At 52.8% G+C, this 19620-nt stretch overlaps 1 protein-coding gene across 11 annotated transcripts in view; it reads right to left on the bottom strand.

Annotated features, from left to right (window-relative positions):
• Nucleotides 1-66: 66 nt before the first annotated feature.
• The window catches only part of Rapgef1 (Rap guanine nucleotide exchange factor 1), a 121037-nt gene continuing 101483 nt past the window's right edge, over nucleotides 67-19620 (bottom strand). For 7 of the 11 annotated variants that reach the window (XM_026778827.1, XM_026778828.1, XM_026778832.1 and 4 more), the window contains 13 exons: nucleotides 17855-17940; nucleotides 15081-15192; nucleotides 13690-13765; nucleotides 10351-10435; nucleotides 8025-8117; nucleotides 7279-7464; nucleotides 6808-6892; nucleotides 6571-6665; nucleotides 4983-5061; nucleotides 4780-4881; nucleotides 4245-4342; nucleotides 3045-3173; nucleotides 67-2471 (listed from right to left, as the gene is read on the bottom strand). In XM_026778827.1, the coding sequence (XP_026634628.1) occupies nucleotides 2321-2471; nucleotides 3045-3173; nucleotides 4245-4342; nucleotides 4780-4881; nucleotides 4983-5061; nucleotides 6571-6665; nucleotides 6808-6892; nucleotides 7279-7464; nucleotides 8025-8117; nucleotides 10351-10435; nucleotides 13690-13765; nucleotides 15081-15192; nucleotides 17855-17940 (1377 nt within the window). In that variant the 3' untranslated portion in view covers nucleotides 67-2320. Of the gene's footprint in view, nucleotides 2472-3044; nucleotides 3174-4244; nucleotides 4343-4779; nucleotides 4882-4982; nucleotides 5062-6570; nucleotides 6666-6807; nucleotides 6893-7278; nucleotides 7465-8024; nucleotides 8118-10350; nucleotides 10436-13689; nucleotides 13766-15080; nucleotides 15193-17854; nucleotides 17941-19444; nucleotides 19541-19620 lie in introns of all 11 variants that reach the window. The other 4 variants (XM_005346171.3, XM_026778830.1, XM_005346172.3 and 1 more) reach the window with 2 other exon arrangements.

Consider the following 19620-nt stretch of genomic DNA (forward strand, 5'->3'; position numbering starts at 1 on the left):
AAAAAAAAAAAAAAAAAATTCAGTTTTCTCTTACCTCATGGGCCCCAGAGAACCCAGGTTGTCAGAGCGGTGCTAAGTGCCTATGGCCACTAAGCTGTTTCCTTTCAGTCTGAGAAGGGCAGGTCCTGGTGCTCTCCTCTACTCAGCCAGAGTGACCACAACCACAAGAGCAGGTCTGAGAAGAGAATGCCGACCAGAGCCCTAGGCTCCACCCACTTCCCTTCAACTAGGTCACAAACAGGTAGGGACTGGCCCAAGGCAGCTTGGCACAGAAAGCTTGGACACAGAGGCGGCATCAGATGGGCTTTTGCCTGTTTATTTTTTCATATAAAAGTTACGCGCTTGTAATGTCTGTAGGAAGATGCCACTGTTGGACAGGTTAGTGGGGGATTTATATTACAGCATCACACTGGGAGGCATTGGGCAGGTGTCTCGGTTCACGATCAGCCAGATGTGGCATTTGCTTGCTCTAGCCTTGTCCATACCAAACTCACAGGTAAGGGCTGGCCTCTGTAGAAAACTGAACTGTCCATGCCACTCAGGGTGCCTACAAAGACTGATCTGCACAGCTCTCCCAGCCCCCCACCCCCGAGAAACAGACATGTGGAAGCCAGGCTGCGGTGAGCAATGGGCTCAGCCTCAGCCAGAGGCAGGTGACTAGGGAAGCCTGTTGGCTAATAAGTTAAATCCACACACTGCACCTCACTGTCCCCACACGGAGGAAGGGCCCGATGTGCAGAGTGCCCCCACCTGCACACAGCAGCACTCGTGAGGGACAGGAGGGACTGAAATGAAGGACCTGCGAAGGAGAAACAAACCAAAGACCCACACGACTGCTCTCAAGCTTGACTCCACACACACACACTCCTTAGACAACCCGGGTGCCCTGGCTGCTGCCAGAGGGAGCCGGCCAAGGGGCTGTTCACAGATACACCCCTCTTTACAGCACAAATAAACGGAGAGGGGGAAGAACAGCCCAGAGTTCCTTTTTTGATAAAAGCTGCTAAAAAAAACACCCAGGAGGGGTTCAGAGCGACAGTTGTTCCAAACGTGCACCCGGCAGCTGTTGTCTTCCCTCTGCTGCCATGACCGGGTTGAGGAAGCACAGAGATCCTGGTGTCCACTTGAACAAGCCCCATGACAGAAGAAATGGGCGCTTGTCCATGAAAAAGTGAACTGGAGGCATGGGAGGGCTAGCAGCACATCTGACCTGTACCCTGCCAACTAGCCACAGTGGTGGCCATGGAGCCAGGGCCTGGGAGACCCTAGCACTGAGCCCTGAACATCTTGCCCTCGATTGTCAACCTCAGCAGCAGCGGTGGCTCCACATCAGGGGACGAGCACCTGCCTGGAATCAGGAGGCCTCTGGAGGCACTCACACCCCAGGCCTGCTCAGCCTTCTCGGGGACACCAGACATTACCAGGGTACAGAAAGGGACTAGGGACCTGCTGGCTGCCAGGGGTTGGGCAAAGTGGAAGGGAAGCCCATAGGCCCGGAAGGGACAGGAGATGGCATTTAAGGCACACAGCAAGCATGGAGGGGCTGCTTGCCTCTCCTTCAGTCACTAAAGACCCTCACTCTGACTACTCAGAAGCACAGCCTTGGCCCCAGCTCAGCATGAACTCCCCCTTCCTTCGGCCTTTTCTTCCTGATCCCCAGAGTGCCAGTGGTGTGGGCGGCGGCTGTGGCTGGGCCAGGGTGGGGGCACAGGAGGGAGGTGCTACTGGTGTTGCTGTCATGTGTAGCAGGTGAGCCTAGCGGGCCATGCATGGCAGGACAGGTCTGGGGCCACTACTGTGAGGATGCCAGCTCTGTGGCTGCTGATGCCACTCACCATACCTTCTGGGCCAGGTCTACAGGCCTCATCCTCCATATTTAAAAGATTCCTGCCATGGCCCTTCTCTGCTTTCTGCCTCCCATGTCCCTGGAGGGCAGCCTACCCAAGGATTCTGGGGCTTTTACGCATCTGCCACTTAAGAAGGTGAGGGAACCCTTCAGAGGGTTGAGGCCCACCACTGCCCTAGTCTGCTGTTCAGGTCTCTGTTGCTCCCCAGTTGGAAGGGAACAGTAGGGAACAGGAGGGAGCATCGACAGAAAACAGAAAACAAAACCAGACCAGGGGCCACCAGTTCACAAGCCAGTCCTGAGGCCTGCCGGCTAGCTCATTGTGGACCCTGGGGCTTTAGCCACAGGGAGAGAGGCAGGAAACCGGCTGGCAGGCTCGGGTGCCACCACACAGCCAAGCTGTGGATAGGCTCTGAGGCTGGACGGTCCAGGTCCTCTCTGGGCCACTTGAGCGTTCTTACACCCAGCCAGCGCCTAGGTCTTCTCTTCACGGTCTGTTTTCCGCCTTGTGATGTTCCTGGGTTTGATCTTCAGAGAGAGTTCCCATAGGGCTTCCTCGGCCAGGTGGTCACTGAAGTCATTGAAGAAGGTTATGATGTCGTCGTTCCTCCGGATTTCATAGTGCCTGGGGGGAGAGGGGCAGTCAGCGAGTCCAGGGCTCTCAACAGCCAGGCCAGAACCTCACAGGGTGCAACCCAGATGACTGTGGGGGCAGGGTCACTGCTACCCAAGCTGACAGGGGACAGCGGCACTAAGCACCAGACATAGAACACTGGCTTCCCTGTGGTCCCCTGGGCAGACTCGTCTGGGACAAGGTGCACTCCGGCCATCCTGGCCAAGCCGGCCCTAAAGCCAGGTAGCCTGGATTGTCAGTCTCCTTTTCTGGTTTTTCAGGACAGGGGTTCTTTGTGTAGCCTTGGCTGTCCTGAAACTCTGCAGACCAGTCGGCCTCCTTCTTATGGCCCGGAGAGTACCTGCTTCCTGACTTGTATGTAACTGGAGGACAAACTGGCTGCCACCATAGGCCCAGGCCTAGGCCCAGACAAGGAGTTGAGCCATTTGTGTGGATTTCCCCATGCTGTCCTGATAAAACCCAGGGGAGCAGGGACTGTACCCCATCCCACAGATGTGGGCTCCTGGCCCTCTGGGCTGTGCCCCTCCCTGCAGCAAGGCCAGGCTGGTACCAGGTAGCACTTACACCTGCTGGAAGCACCGCATGCTGTCCAAGATGTTGAACTGTTGCCACCGCTTGGAGAAGTTCACTTTCCCATCAATATAGTCTGGGTTTCCCAGGTGAACGAAGGTCAGGTCCTGCAGGATCAAACCTCTGGGGATGAAGGCAGAAGCCAGTTACTGCATGGAGACAGGACTCAGGAGCAGCTGTTCTGTTGTAAATTGGCTTTGCTACCAGAACTGTAGCCCATGACAAGCAGCTACTGAACCGCAGAGCAAGCCAGAGCACAGATTTAGGCGGTCTTGTGAACCACATGAAGCCTTGCTTTCTGGACTCTGGGTCAGATTCCCCCCCACGAATCCCCTAAAAACTAGCGCAGCACTGGCAGAGCCTGGAGCACTTAAGTCTTATGGAGGACTGTGGGTCTGACCTGGCTACAGCATCAGACGGCTGTACCTGCTAATGTGAAGTGGTTAACTGAACACTCAAATAGACTAAAAATGCAGAGATGGCTCAGCAGTGTTTACTGCTGTTGGCCGTGGTGGCGCACGCCTTTAATCCCAGCACTCGGGAGGCAGAGGCAGGCAGATCTCTGAGTTAGAAGCCAGCCTGGTCTACAGAGTGCCAGGACAGGCTCCAAAGCTACACAGAGAAACCCTGCCTTGAAAAACCAAAACTGAAACAAAAAACAAAACGAACAAACAACAAAAACTCAAATGGGGCTGGAGAGATGGTTCAGCAGTTAAGAGCATTGGCTGCTCTTCCAGAGGACCCAGGTTTAATTCCCAGAGCCCACATGGCAGCTCACAACTGTCTGCAACTCAAGTTCCAAGGCATCTGACACCTTCACACAATGCACATAAAATTAAATAAATTATTAAAAAAAAAGGAAGAAGCAAAAGAAAAAAAAAAAAGGAAAAAGCAAAAGAAAAAAAAAAGTATTTACTGCCATTGCAGAAGACCTGGGTTTGGTTCCCAGAACCCACATGGCCACTCGTGACTCCTTGTAACTCCAGTTCCTGGGTATCCCATTCCCTCTTCCGAAGTCTGTGAGCACACATATGCACTTAGACACGCGCGCGCACACACACACACACACACACACTTAAAATACATATAAAAGATGAAAACAACAAAATCCCACTAAAAATGAGCAGGGGGAGCTGAGAGGTCTGAACCATCAGGTGTGGTGACCACAGAGCTGTGGGTAGGGAGACAACTCACAGGTAAGGGATACATGGGGGTTCCACCTCTGAGAGGGCAGCCCGGTAGGCTCGGAAAGAGGATGAGCTGTCAATCAATGTGCAGTACTCGGCCAGGCCCTGCAGGATGGAGGTGAATTAGTGACATATGATGATGCCAGGGGCCCAAAGCATGCCAGACTCAGGCCCTGCTGACACCTGCTAATGGTGGAAGGCCTCAGGCCTGTTTGTGGCTGATGTGAGTACGTCCTCAGAGAAGACCCTCTCCTCTGATACTCACTCATCTCACCCACCCAATAGGCCTAGTGTGCAGTCCTGTGCCAAGAACGGCCACTTTGGATGGATGGGCTAAAGGGTGGATTTAGCAGCTGAAGCTGGGAGAGTTTACCCCACAGCCAGCCATGAAAGTCACAGGACCTGCTGATTAGAGGCCAGAGAAAGGAAGCTGAGGTTTTTGAAGAAGCAGCTGTCTTGGTCACATAGAGGTGGGTGTCCAGATGGAGACACATGTCCATTCTTAGGTTCATACCAGCCTGTCCAGACTTCCCACCACCCACCTCTGAGGTTTGCCTCTGCCACTCCAGTCTGCGGATGGGTGCTGAGTCCAGAGCTGAGAGGATGGCCAGGTAGGAGTTGAAGTTGTTCAGCTTGCGCAGGTGCTGCGAAGAGAGGCGGTGGTAAGGGTAGGGGCAGTGGAGGGCTGATGGCGCTAGCCTCCCCAGGCAGAGTTGGAGGGCTCTGGGTTCTGAGCCACAGTTACCTTCATGATCTTGATGAATTTCAGAAGCAGCCTCTCCCGGTCCTGGGCCTTTTCTTGCAGCATGATGATGGACCGTACCCTGTAGGAAACGGCCAGATAAGCAATAGCTGAGCTAACCATCTTCCATAGGCTCGGTGGCCCTGGGAGATGAAATATGTGTGACCCCTGTGCCAGTTGGTTACAAGTTCTTACATTAAAGCCAAAGGAAGCATAAGAGTGAACCTGGTCCCTGATCTCAGGGTGTTCACTGTATCCCAGGGGGCCAGAACAAGGACTTTGGCTTCTCCAAGGGAGGCTTGGGGATTGAAGCATCTTCAGCAGGGAAAGGCCTCATGGGGCCTGACCCTGGCTCAGAGATCAGCTGACAGCTGAGTAGGAAACCACTAAGTCAGCAAAGGGATGGAAACTTAGAACCTTAGCAATAAGGTTGACCTCATGGTGACCTTAATCTCCTATGGTTTACAAGGGTCACTGCAGGGTTACTCTTCTATCCTGCAAAGGGCACCTGTGTTAGGGACATAAGAGGCCATGGCTCCAAAGGGTACTGTGCACCTCCAGCCTGCCCAGAGCTTTCTGCCGCTAGCAACAGACTGTGGATCAGGCAAGGCTCAGGAGGGAAGCAGCTCCTATCTGCCCTAGAAACTAGCACACTAAGATTGGAATGGTGGCTATGGTGAGGGGAGGCCCTTTCCCAAGCAGGGGGAGAAGCAATGAAACCTTCCCCTGGGGCCATGGCAGACGTGTGGGGTAGGGCTGATGCAGCAGGAGGTGGTGGCACCTGCTCACATCGTGAAAAGAAAAAATGATTGGGTTACACGCACACAGTGCTGGCCTTCATTTTGCTTTAAGAATTCAGAGTTGCTGGGCAGTGGTGGTGCACACTTTTAATCCCAGCACTCGGGAGGCAGAGGCAGGTGGGTCTCTGTGAGTTCGAGGCCAGCCTGGTCTACAAGAGCTAGTTCCAGGACAGGCTCCAAAAGTTACAGAAAAACTCTGTCTTGGAAAAAAAAAAAAAAGAATTCAGAGACAAATCGGGTGTGGTGGCCCTTAAATTAGGAGAATGTAGGCCAGGCAGTGTGCCTTTAATCCCAGCACTTGGGAGGCAAAGGCAGGAGGATCTCTATGAATCCAAGGCCAACCCGGTGTACATAGTAATTTCCAAGACAATCAGTCAGGGCTATGTAGAGACACCCTGGCTATCTCCCAAGAAAAGAACTCAGGTGTCCTTTGATTTGCCAAAGTCTTAACAATCTACTCCTTTGCTCATCAGTTGATCTTTTTCAGGCAGTCAGGTGAGCTGCAGCCCTGATGGCTTGACTGGTCCTGCAGAGTGGCAGGTGCCTCCTGCCTCGCAGAGTCACAACCAATCATGACTCCTCCCTGCCAGGCTTCACTTAGAGACTATGGTGCCTCCTCTACTAGCTCTATAGGGAGCCACCCCTCCCTGCCTTCTCTCTGGTGCCCACAGTTCAAGGCTAGAGCCCGCAGGCTCTGGAGAGAGCTCAGGACCGGTCATTCAACCTCTCTGCCAAGAATGCTTTGAGTTGCGGCACCAGACCACCTGAGCGAGTGCTGCGGCCGCTCTCACCAGTAGGACATGTTGTTGAAGTGCTCCGTGAACTGGGTCAGATTGGGGCTCTTCTCCTCATTCTGCTCTTTGGCCCAAAGCAAAACTTCAGGAATCTGGGTGGAAACATAACAGATGGCATGATAGCCTGTGGTGTTCCTGGTCTGGGGCGGGTTGGGGTGTGCTCTCCTTAGGGACAGTCAGCAGCAGTGTCCAGGCAGAGAGCTGCTTCCTTTTACAGGGCACCCCAACACATACCTCTATCTTATAGAATAGCTCTGCGTCCAGCAATGTCAGCTGCTCTGCTATCTCGTGGCTGTGGAAATCATGCAAGGTCCCTGGCCTGGAACACAGCATGAGAAGCATGGTTGGGGGGGGGGAGACTGATGCAGGCTTTACCTCCATGGGTCCTTCTGGGCCACAGAGCTGCTCTCAGGTAACTGGCTTCCTTCTTCTCCCGCCTCCGCTCCACATGCCTACCATCCAACACACCCCCACCGGCTGGGCAGAAGGCAAGAAAGACTTCCCAGGCTTTTAGGAAGTCTGGATGGCATAGACAGTAACATCAGTGCTGGGGAAATCCACAGCTGACCAGACCAGAGCACATCCATCTCCTCCATTCGCATGGGGAGAGGCCCAGTCATGGGAGCCCTCGTCACAGGGCTGTGAGCAAAGGCAGCTGCTGGGCTCAGTTCTGATCTTCAGTACTGTGCTGGGACACTGACTCACCTGGCTGCGACACCCCTGGCTGCCAGAGGCTGGTCGGAATGGGCACACCTGAGCAGCTTCTTCTGGTCCATCTTTTCCAGAATGTTCTTCCGGAGTACACGGGCCAGGCTGAGCTCTCCGCTGCACACTAGACGGAAGACTAGCTCCATCAGTAGCTTCAGGATCTCCTCCGTCAACTCCACCAGGCTAAGGGCCAAGGGCACTTGGTGAAATGTAGGACCCAGTTGAGGACAGTGCTGGGAGTGGCCTTTCTGGAATAGGTCCCTGCCAACTTACTCAACACACTTGCTGCTTTCTGCCTCGGGGATGATCCTGTCTAAGCTGGGTCTTATGTCAGGGCAGAAGACCCTCATCTCCAGTGAGCCCCTCCATTCCTGACCTCAGCAGCATACAGCCACCACACATGAACAAGATGCCATCCAAGGGCAAGGATTCAGATGTGGCACCCCCACAACTGCTTATTGTGAGTCTTTCTGTGAACTAGTCCTAAGATAACTCAGGAAAGGAGCAGAGTCCTAGATGGGGCAGGGTTTCTCTTGAGAGTCTAGGATCCACCCTACCCTCAGAGCTGGGACAAATCAATGGAACCAGTGAGTAATACTCTGTGCTGGGGGTACACACCCCCACAGTGGGTGCAGTGTAAGAGTGGGGCGATCTAGGTGATCACCCCATGCTAGCGGCCTGCTGCAATGCACAGTCCTGAGCATTGGCCAACCAGCTCTGGGACCCCGGGGTGAGGAACTCACCAGAGCTCATCCACCACTCGCACCAGCACAAAGAACGTGTTCTTGCTGACTCGCTTCTTGAATGTGTCAGCGAAGGGAGAGAACTTCTCGTATGTAAAATGTGGGTTAAGGTTCATAGGGCGGGGTCTGCATGGAATGCTAATTTTGAGGCTCTATCCCCCCCACCCCCCATGAGCCACTTGCAGTGCTGGGAACTGGTGAGTGAAGGTTTAGCTTGTGGAAGCAAAGGCCTGGTCTGTGTGCAGCAAGAATGAGCAAATCTAGTCCAGGCCACTTGTTCCACAGGCTGCTGCAACCCTCCAGGGCATCTTCGGGTTAAACCTGAGTGCTGACATGCTGGCTGAGGGCCACGGTGCTGGGCCTCAGGTTGAGGGAGCAGATCCCTCTCTACACATCCTCGAAAACCCAGGGCCCAGAGAGTGAACAGGTCAGAACTCTCCCCTCTCCATCCTATGGGCTTCCATCTAGAGATCGTTTCCCCAGCCACATGATCACAACAGTGTGCATGTTCCTGGGAGCTCATACCTTGGAAAGCCAGGCTGGTCCTCCTTTGTGGGAACAACAGACCCCATGACAGCCCTCACACTTGACTCATGACCACTGATGCCAGAGTCTACTTTGAAGATGGTGGCTTCCTGCTGTTTTTCTGCTCCCATTAAATCTCCATTCTTTCCCTTATTCCCCAGTGACCCATGACCTATGTGTTGGCACTCAAGGGGAGCCACGCCACATAGATGGTCTACTTGGCCCCCAGAAAAGTGCTGTCCCAAGTCTGGGGGGGGGGAATGCCTCCATGAACAGGTTGGCTGAGGCTAAATGGGGGAAGAATGAGAAACCAGGGTGGCAGTAGAGGTTGGAGGTGGGATTACATAGGTCAGTTACCCATGCTCCATTTCACTGGTACCATGGGAAATATGGTATAACAGAAATAAAAATGGTCTCACAGCCAAGTGGGATCCCACATGCAAATACATGTCAGGTTTGACATGTTCCTGGCAGATGTAGTTGACAGTCTTTTGCTAGGCCAGCTCTGGCAGGTGTTTAGAGTCCACAAATGGGAAATGACCACACCTGTCCTGACAGGCCAGGATGTTTAGTCAGGGTCAAACTGAGGACAGGAGGTGTGAGGGAGCCCCTGAGAGGGTTCAGGGCACACAGGAAGGCGGAGAGCTGGCCCAGTGACAGCAGCTGCCCAGCAGATGGCAGTCACAGGCTATGTGTCTGGGAGTGGCCCAGTAACTGTGGTTCCCAGACAGGCCTCTAGGAAAGAGAGAGGGAACAGGCAGCAAAAGTGGTCTTGGCCACTAACAATCCCCACGGCTGAGGCCTGGGCTAGGGGCAAAGCCTAGCTGTGGTGGAGGAGCTGGCCACTACCTAGCCAGGGCGGTAGAAGGGGCCAGACCTGCCTTGAAGTCACTAGCTGTCATTAGTAGCCTAGTAGCCTTCACTGCTCGTTCTCTCTCTCTCTCTCTCTCTCCCTCTCTCTCTCCCTCCCTCCCTCCCTCCCTTTTTGGTTTTTCAAGACAGGGTTTCTCAGTGTGGTCCTACCTACACTGTATAGAACTCACTCTATAGTTCAGGCTGGCCTTGAACTCAGAGATCTGCCTGCCTCTGCCTCTCAGATGCTGGAATTAAAGGTGTGTAACACCATCACCTGGCTGAGTTTTATTCTCTTAGTCTGCCCACTACCTGGATACCCAGGGTTCAGTGTGGAGAACCTGCAGGGAACCCCTGGCAGGGCAGCCTACCTCCTTCTCCCAACCTTTCTCAGTCTTTTTCCAGACCCGCCCAGTGGTCCCAGCTGTCCTCAGCAGTGTGGCAGTGCAGCAGAATGCTGTTTCAGGCCCTCCCTGTCATTCTACATTTTCCTCTGCCATTTTGTGAGTCAGGGTCAGGACGCTGCTGGCTGGGATGGGAACTGGGCCCCACTGTAAAGGTGAAAATGTTAGCTGGGCGGTGGTGGCACATGCCTTTAATCCCAGCAATTGGAAGGCAGAGGCAGGCAGATCTCTGTGAGTTCGAGGCCAACCGGGTCTACAAGAGCGAGTTCCAGAACACACTCTAAAACTACAGAGAAACCCTGTCTCAAAAAAACAAAACAAAACAAACAAACAAAAAGGTAGAAGTGCTACCCCCGTCTTGAGGGGGCAGCAGGCTGCCCTGGGAAGGGCTGAGAACCTGAGGGTTGGTGATACTATGCAGGTCAGTTAACTTATATGCCCAGGTTCACACTCAGCCTCAGTTTCCCCAATTACATCATCAGAAATGGTGTAACACAAGTAAAAATGGTCTCACAGACTGAAGGCTGCAGACCTGGGAAGGATATCGGTACTGCAGTTTCTTGATGAGCTCCTCAGGGCTGATGAAGGTCCTGTAGGTTGTCAGGAAGGCCTCACAGTACAGCACCAGGTCTGTAGAACACAAAGGAGCCATTGATGTAGGACCCAGGGTGCAGGCTGTGGACTGCAGCATGGACACCATGCTGAGTCCTCTCTGAGAGCCAGGCCAGGGAAGGCAAGGTGGGCTCCTGTTTTCTGACAGTGTCCCGCATCCTTCGTCTCATCCACACTAGCTACTAATGATGGGCTGCCTGGGGAACCAAGCTATGGGAGGGTCTGAGGCCCAGTGACCCTGTGCTGGGCAGGGGACCTAGGCATAGGCTCTGGACTGTGCCACCTTCGAGTTAAGCACAGATACTGCCCTAAAGCCCAGTGGCTCAATGGCTCCTCACTGCTATGGGCAGAAATAGTAGTCCAAACTTGTCAGCCAGCTCTTGTAGTCAAACCAGAGGCAGGGCTTTTAGATGACAGGTCCAGTAATTCAAAAATGTGGGAAATTCCATCTTAAGTCCTAAGGGGAGGCTGAAGTGCCCGCCTGTCTGTGGAAGGCTCGGCAGGAGTCTCGCTGCCTGCACGGGCAAGGGCAGCTGTGAGGACCGAAGCCCTGGTAGTGGAGGTCTCAGGCTAGAAGTCCTACCCCTTCCGAAGGGAAAGGGCGCTGCCAGCCAAGGACTCCTGCCTCTCTAAAGTCCCAGCAGCCCTGCTTACTGCTGTGATTTATTTTCCCCACGCTTTTAGATATTAAGCATAAGATGTCATTTGCAACAGTGGGCTAGCCCAGGGCTGGCTGTGCTGTACACACGAGGCACGGCTGGGTGCTATCCGAGCTTCACTTTCTGGGTTCAGAAGGCCTCTCCAACCCCTTCTCATACATTCCCCATTTGCTGGCGTGGAGGGGCTGCAAGGATATGTACGGCACTTCATGCCATCACACTGCGGTAGGAGTATCTGCTTGCTCTTGCGTTTGGGCTGCATGGGGCCTGGTTCCTGCATTGGGCTCAGCCTCATAGTTGTATTCTAACCTACCAGCTCACTGCTATGCTAGGGTTTTCTAGAAAGAGTTCCAGGCAAGAAATCAGAGATAGGGCCAATACACACGCCTGTTTCTAGAAGAATGGGCACGAGTGCAGAGGACCACTGCCAGGAGCAAGTGCCCTCTTGTAGGGTGTGCTCTAGCCTGCTGATGAGCACCAGGGCCATAGCCCATGTTCGAGACAAGGAGTAGGCCAGCCTCAAGGATGGCTGTGCTGTGCCATACTGGACAGAGCCCTGGCTTCTGGGCGGGAGCTTGAGCCAAACTCTATAGTGTTCGTAGTGCTGGTGTGGTTCAGATCTTTCTGAAGCTTGGGGGCCAAGCAACAGGTCAGCACACGGGTCCCAAGAAATGGACAGGATGTGAGCTTGGGCACAACACTATACCCAGCCCGCTCTGTCCCACACTTCTCACAGCACTGCTGAGAGAAGCTGTACACTGGCAAGTGTGCCTCCTTCCTGCATACTTGTCTAATGGGCTTAGTCCTGCTTGGCACAGCCGAGTCCCAGACACATGAGCCATGGCTCCCAGGGCCTTTGAGTCACTCATATACTATTGGTTCAGGAAGTTACCCGCCTGAAGAGCTTTGCCATCTGCCAATGGGCACCCTATCTACTCTGGAGTGGCCCATAGCCTCTGTCTCAGGTAAGATTCCCAGGTAAAACCAATTCTGGTTCTGCAGGGACCTCAAATCCTACTGAAACTTGAACTCAGAAGTCTCCTTTGCGCAGACCCAGTGGGTAGACCAGAAGAAGGCTTTGGGCTTCCTGTCCAGAGTACCTTTGGCCTGGCTACAGCTGGTAGGACAGGAGAGCTGCCTCACAAGACCAGGTCAGAAGCCAGCTTACATCCTAGATAAAAATGAGATGAAAATGGATACTCTATCAAGATGCCCTGATGTGCCACTGTCAGGGAACCAAGGCCCTGGAGGAAGGGCTGTCCTGTCAGTCTCTAGGACCACCCTCCCAGCCTGACTGGAGAAAACAGGTGACGAAGGGCGGGACTGCCAGAGGGCTCAACAGCAGCTGCAATGGGAGTGAGCTTGTGTGAGCCATTCCCCTTTTCAGTTTCTTCTAGGCAATCAGTTTTCAGGCTATTTTCTTAATTCAGAATTTTCCAGAACCACTCTGTTCAATTTAGTTTGGGTCTGGATCATTGAAAAAAAAAAAGACAAAACTGGTTGGATTAAGGTTTGAAGTCTTGAGTGATTTCACCTATAGTTTAATCCGGTTACGTCAACTTTTCAATCATTTTTTTTTTTCCTTTTCCGTTTTTCTCTCTCCCAGAGCTGGGGTTTAATCATAGGGCCTTTATTAATGGCTAGACAAGTTTTTTTTTCTTTTTTTTAAATCACTGAGGCATAACCCCAGCTCCTTTTTTGTTTTGTTTTGCAACATGGTCTCCTCAAACAGTCCTGGGACCTCACAGATCCTCCCGCTTCCCAAATCCTGAGATTAAAAGCATGTGTCAGCATGCTCTTCCCCTTTAAATCCTTTTTAAAAAATGTAGGGAGAGGACCTCTGGAACACACACCCTGTCTCAAAAAAGAAGAGAAAGAAAATAACTATGGGAAGAAAGAGGCCTTTCTCCCTTCCTCCTAGGCCAGCTCAAGGGCCTATTTCCTTCCTACAGAACTTGATGGGATGAGCAGCTCCTCTGCTAGCAGAGCCGAGTTAACTCGCTTCCAGGTATAGGAATATGGTCCCTGCATCTCAGATGATCAGGTTGCAGAGGGAATGGCAAGGCTGGGGCAGCTCCTGAACAACAAATTTTGTTCCTAGGAACTTGCTAGTTGACTGTGTGAACTAAATACATGGAAGAAAAGAGAAGAATGACTTAAATACAAGGTAGAAGAGACTGATCATGTGCTATCCTAGAAGTTTTTGTTTTTTTTTAAAACTTGTTATGTGGCCCCAGGTGACTCTGAATTCATGACTCCCCTCTATCAGCCTCCTAAATGCTAGATTATAGTGTGTGCCATTGTGGCTGCTTTAACTTTAAAACCACTGCTGAACAGGTCATTATCCAGTGGGCTGCCCTTGGAACATATACAAGGTACCAACAACGGGTATATCTCATGATGCCCACAGAGCCAAAGGCATCGTCATCTTACTTCAAGAGAGGACACGTCCAGGCACAGCTTTGACAGGATCAGGGTCTACAGAGGTGGCCTCCTCTACCCAGACCCAAAGTTCAACCCAGTCACAGTGTTTGCCAGGAAAGAAGACAGTGCAGCATGGCCATGTGATGCCTTTGGTGGGACACAAAGGCACTGCAGTGGAAGCTGCCATACCTTTTCTGTCTGTCTCAGTAGCATGGACCAGCAAGATGTCTCCTGAACCTCCACGAACATCTGGCCCATCATCACCCTGGAGTAAAGAGAGCATGAGGCAAGGCTGAGATGACAAACACACCTGGGTCCCTTCTTTCTGTTCTTCTCAGCTCAGCAGCAACAGGCAACATTGTGTATACCCCTGTTGCCATGGACTTAGAAGACAGACTTTGGTTAGAACTCTTGAAGGAGACCAGCATCGAGGAAGCTGTCCAGATGCTAAGGGTACCAGGGCACATCACCTTCCAGAGGATATGTGGAGTCAGGGCACTATGGTTTCAACCTCACCTCTACCTCCTAGCTAAAAGGTGAAATTTCAAAGAAGAGAGGCAGCCCCTTAGCCTGGGAGACAGGAAGCCACCTTGTGGCTTAGGCCCTCTCCCAGGAAGAAGGAAGTAGGGTACATCTGTGGGGCTGAGCCCCACAGACTGTTCTGAGAAGGACTTCACGAGAAGAGCTCATCAAAACAGTAAGACTGCTCATGACATCGGATGTGTTAAGGGTCACCAGACCCAGCCTGCCAGTGGGAGACCAACTCAATTTCCACAGGCAAACAAGCTTTAATTTGCTCTAGTGACAGAGCTATAGGTGGGGTTGGGAGTTCAATCACTGTGACTCCAAGAGAGACAGAGCCAATATCCCATCTGTACATCCCATGAATGCCTAACTTTGCTGTTCCCACCTGGACTCCGAGTTCTGAGTGTTTTGGGTTTCCCACCTGGGACAAGGTTGCCTATGTTCATGACCTGATTTTCCAGAAGGAATTGAGCTCTTCTTTCTGCAGAGGCTTTGCTTGGACCCTGCTAACCCTACCAGCACCCTGCTGGCCCAAGTGCTGACGTCTTCCTGTGTTGCTAGGAAGTCACTGAGGCTTGCCCAGGAACATGCACAGGGTAGCACCTGTTCTGAGATGTTCCATCAAACCCTGAGTTTCTAGAACAGTACAGAGAAGAGACAAGGTTCTTGGGTCAGCTTCTTCCTCTTTCATGAAATGTCTGGGTGTTGTTCTTGTCAATGGGGCTCCTCAAACAGAGTCCAGAGCTCAGAGTCCAGAGGAGGGGGAGGGGCCATGCTATCAACAGCATATACATGCCTCATTGCTGGCTATACTGAGCACTGCTGGTGGTTTCCTGTGCACTGACCTCAGAAGTACCTGCATGAGGCTCAGAGAGGCTTTGCAAGGCCCAAGTTCACTTTTGGGAAATAGCAAGAAAGGGGCAGTGAACTTCCCCCCCAGAACCCTTTTTAGCTGGGAGCTCAGGTCTCCCTGCTGGGCACTCCAGGCCACATTTCTTTCCCCTCCCCTCCCTCTTGCTTGATGGCTATAAGATCCAGGCCTGGAGAATCCTTACCTCTTGCTTAAGTGTCAGCCTGGCCATAATTTCATTGTGGTCAATGAGGGTCAGTTCGTCCACTTCCTCCTCTGACTGGCCTGACTCCAGAGCATCCAGTGACTTTGGGGACCTGGGAGGAGAAGTGGCTGGTGCTCAAAAGTGTCAGACATGGCCAGGTTCCCCAGTTCCTGGACACCTGTCGGTGACACCTGCAGGTCGAGGCAATCCAGGCGACGGTTAATCTTTATTTCCCCCTACTCTGTGATGCTTAATCTTATTATTATTATTTGGTTTTTCTAGATAGGATTTCTCTGGGAAACACCTTTGGCTGTCCTGGTACTCACTTTGTAGACCAGGCAGGCATCGAACTCACAGAGATCCACCTGCCTCTGCCGCCTGAGTGCTGGGATTAAAGGTGTATGGCACCCCACCTGGCGTGATGATTAATCTTAACTGTCGACTTAACGAGACCTAGAGGAGTCAGGCCTCTGTGCATGCCTGAATAGGCTAGGTGAGGTGGAAGACCCAGCCACTGTGAGTGCCGCCGCCGGTGGTGGTGGTGGTGGTGGCGGTGGTCCTGGACCATCTGAAACAGAGCTGAGCACCAGCACTCTGCTTCTTGACAGTAGGCACGGTGTGATCAGCTGCCTCGAGCTCCTGCTGCTCTGACTTTCCCATCACTCCAGATGGCAGCGCCAAACTCTGAGCCAGAACAGAAGACACCTGCCCATGCATAGGCCAGGGTGTAAGAGCTGCTTGTGGACAAGCCCTGAATGGAGTGGCGGGCAGAGCCAGGGTGACAACTGGGCTCCTGGCTCTGCCTAGGGACACGTCTGTTCTCTGCAAGTCTCTTCTGCGAATGGAAAGAGCTAGGCCATGAGTGCAAATGCTCCTCTGAGCTCTCTTGTAATGGTTTTAGCTCTCCAGCTCCACTACATTCACACAGGGCAGCCCTTGAAGGGAAGTGCAGTAAGAGGGCTGCAGGAAGCGCACCCCATGTTCCTCCATGCCAGCCCAAGCCCTTTCACAGGGCCCAACTCTGCAGACCTTTGGCTTAACCGGAAGAAAATGCCATGATCCAGCAGATGTGGCCCCATAGCACCGAGTGTTCGACTTCACAAGAGATGGCCTTTAAAATAGGTAGCTATGGCGTCGGAGTGAGAGAAGGCCTTTGTGCTGACAGTGGCTGAAAGCACTGAACAGCATCTGGTCAAAGGAAGAGGAGACGAGATTTCTCCAGTGTGGGCAGCTAAAGGTGTTCGAAGATTCTCAGGCCAGATCCAGCAAGACATTAGCCAGCTTGGGGTTGTCACAGGGCATGACCCCCACCCCCCAAAACACCGATTACATCTTAATTTATCTTGTGTGGACGCTCATGACAGAGGACAGTGTGTGATCCGCCTTGGCAGCAGTGCCGTCACCCACCGAGTCCCTTGCTTGGCACTCAGGGCACATTTTCTCTGCAGCTCAGCTGCAAGAATCTGTCTCAGTAGGAGCGTGCATGGCTAGGGCTTGAGGAGTGTCATGCTTGCTGCTGCCTGAGAAGGTCAGAGTGGCGTCTCTGCAAGGCAGATGTCTCAGGAGCTTTCTGACCACCAGGGTGCTCATCTTTCTGTCCACTCCACCATCAGAAGTCTGCTGAGCTACCAGAATAGCTCTTGGGAGAGTCCTCCCTCAGGAGGTGATTAACCTAAACATCTGAACTCTGAACATGACACGGGGCTCCAGTGAAGCAAGTGACAGAATCCACACGCTGCTTTTGCTTAGCACACACAAGCCTTTCTGACCAAGTGGTAGGAAAATCTACCACTGCTTCCAACACCTGGGGGAGACTTATGTAAGACATAGACTTACGGCAGTGAGGACCCAGAGTGGTCAGGATATAGGTGGCTCTGCCCACAAGCCTGTCCCCCACCTTTAAAAACAACCCCAACCCTCCTAGTGCTAGGCCTACACTGAGGCCTACCACCTTTTTAAGTGGGCAGGGCTTTGCCGTGCTGAATCAACGGGGCCTCAGGTGACTCCAGGGAAGGCAAGCCTGACCACTGGTACCTTTCCTAAGAAAGGGGACATCAACATCAAGCAGCAGGGTGCTGGCTGGCAGCTCCTTCAGACTGTACTAAGTGGTTCCAGAGAACCAGTCACCTTTCTGCAAGCCACTACTAAGAAGCAATGACGAGAAGAAGGTATCTAAAGGCACTGCAAGGCTTGGGTCATAAAAACAAAAACCACCTCAGATACTCAGGCTGGTGCTGCGCTCAGCTACAGCACTCGTCTAGCATGCTCGAGGCCTTAGGTTCACTCTGGGGTAGAGGTCGGGGGAGGGCGAGACTGATAGATTTCTGGATTTGCTCTCCAGGGGACCTTTTCTGTCTCAGCGGCGACAATGACACTATGACCATATTTCCACCTGTCAGGGGAAGGGCATGGGTCACAATATCTATAGCCTACTTTCAGAATGCTTAGTGACACAAAACAAGTTTGTGGGTGGGAAGGTCTTTTATACTTCCTATGTGACCTCGAGCTGAAGAAACCAAAATCAGGGAAGGTGGGGCTGGGGTCCCAGAGAGGGTACGGGGCAGCAGACAGCACAGGTGTGAGCATGCAGGCACGCTGGCTGCTGCAAAGGCCTTTGAAGGTGGGCTACTAGTAATCTTTGTTTCCTTTGTCCTCTCAACCAGACATAGACTGTGTTGAGAATCAGAAAAATAAAGACCCTCAACACAAACACAGGTGGCCTCACTGAGCAGACACCGCTCTTGGGGCCTGGATGCCCCCTGCTCACATCTTACCTCTCCCCATTTTCTCTGCTGTCCTTCCCAGACACACTATTGACCAAGGGATCTCTGGGATTTCCGTCCTTCCCAGACAGTGGTTCCTGCAAAGAGAAGGGATGGTGGGGTTTGGACAGATGGCCCCTGCTGGGGTGGCCTGTCTCTCAGCACTTCTGCCTGTAAGAGTGGCCTAGCACAAGTGCCTAAGGAGGAGCTGGAGGTGGGAACAGGTTAATCATGAATGGGGTTAATTACCAGAAACACAAGCCCTCCGGAGACCGAAACCTGCCTTTGGCGGGTGTGGAGGTGCCAGTCCTTCCAACATCTCTCACTTGTCAACCTGGGCACAGACACCTTACCCACCTCCTGAAGCAAGTCCCAGGAACTCCTCTCTGGGCACAGGTGGTGCTGGACTGAATGCTCTACACCCTTCTCCCCTATGGAAACTAGAAACTGACCACAAGGAAGTCAAGGGCCTGCTGAGGGACACCACACAGCTGGTAAACGGTAGGCAGCAGACTTGAACCCTTTGGGGTTGTCTGTTTCCAAGCGTATATCCTTCACCGCACTCAAACTCCCCTGACTCCCTACAGAGTCTTCAGGGTCACGATCCTTAACCAGTGAGTTTCAAAGAGTCAAGTTGCTCAAACACACAAATATGAACTGCCTTGAGGAGACTGCCTCCATACCCAATGGCATTACAACTCTACAGTGTCCCTGAGCTGTCATGGAGTGGGGGTGAAGAGAGGCCTCGTGAACACAGGGCCCATCACCAGGGAGAGCACACCACAGTGGGGCTGGCACTGCAGGGATCCACTGGCAGAGGAAGAGCCGTGGGGACTGGGCACAGACTCCCTCAAGTATACTCTAAGGTGGTTAAGGGGGGGATGGTGGTGGCTACCGTGGCAGGGAATCACGGCATGACTACCAGAGGATGGACATGGTATTCAGGCTGGGCTTGCCAGTGCTGTAATGCCTGGTGGAGTTCTAGTCCTTGAAGGCCTGACCTAATCTTCTAGAGCAACTTCTCATTCATTCTCCTGGGCTCAGTGACTTGAAGCATCTCAATTTGCCCATTTTGCTGAAGACAAACTTGGAAAGCCTCCTGCTTCAAAGATGCCTTGCACCTTAAAGCCACAGCTGGGCAGCAGCACAATATAGGCACGGACCTCAAGGATTCTGCTCTCAGGAAGGACAAGCATGGATCTCCATCACTTGCCCTGCTTCTATGGGAGTAGCTGAGGGTAGTGAGGCATGCTGGGAGGAACTGAAGGGCAGGAGTAAAAGTATCTCTTGGAAGAGGGAAAGCAGTACTAGAGGGATGATGGGAAGAAATTCCAAAGAGCAGCAGGGGCTATGGCCAGAGTCTACACCAGTGGCTTCTGGAGACTTCTAGAAGACTCATCCAGCCAGGCTCTGATAAGTGTTGCACTCACTGAAGCAGAAGCAGGGCAGACCTCTCCCTGGAAGCCATATGCTCTTCCATAGGATGGGCTGGCTTCCAGTGAGATTATGGAGGCTCGGCCAATAGAAGCAGCTGCAAGGAAAGCGACCTCGAGGGGAGCAGTTGCTGGCCCATGCACAAGGCCACCCCCTGAGGTTACTTACTCCTCGAGAGGGAGCCAGCTCCTCGCTGGTCTGGCCAGGGGAGTACAGACTGACATAGTCACCCCCACCAACTTCCTCGCTGCTGGCATTTTCGCTCTAGGGGGAGACAGGGGAAAAGGGAAGACAATGGGCCAGGCCCTCTGGTCAGCCCCCACAGCTTAGAGAGGGCAGCTGCA

The sequence above is a fragment of the Microtus ochrogaster genome, chromosome 4, assembly GCF_000317375.1.
Source record: "Microtus ochrogaster isolate Prairie Vole_2 chromosome 4, MicOch1.0, whole genome shotgun sequence".
NCBI classification, from domain to species: domain Eukaryota; kingdom Metazoa; phylum Chordata; class Mammalia; order Rodentia; family Cricetidae; genus Microtus; species Microtus ochrogaster.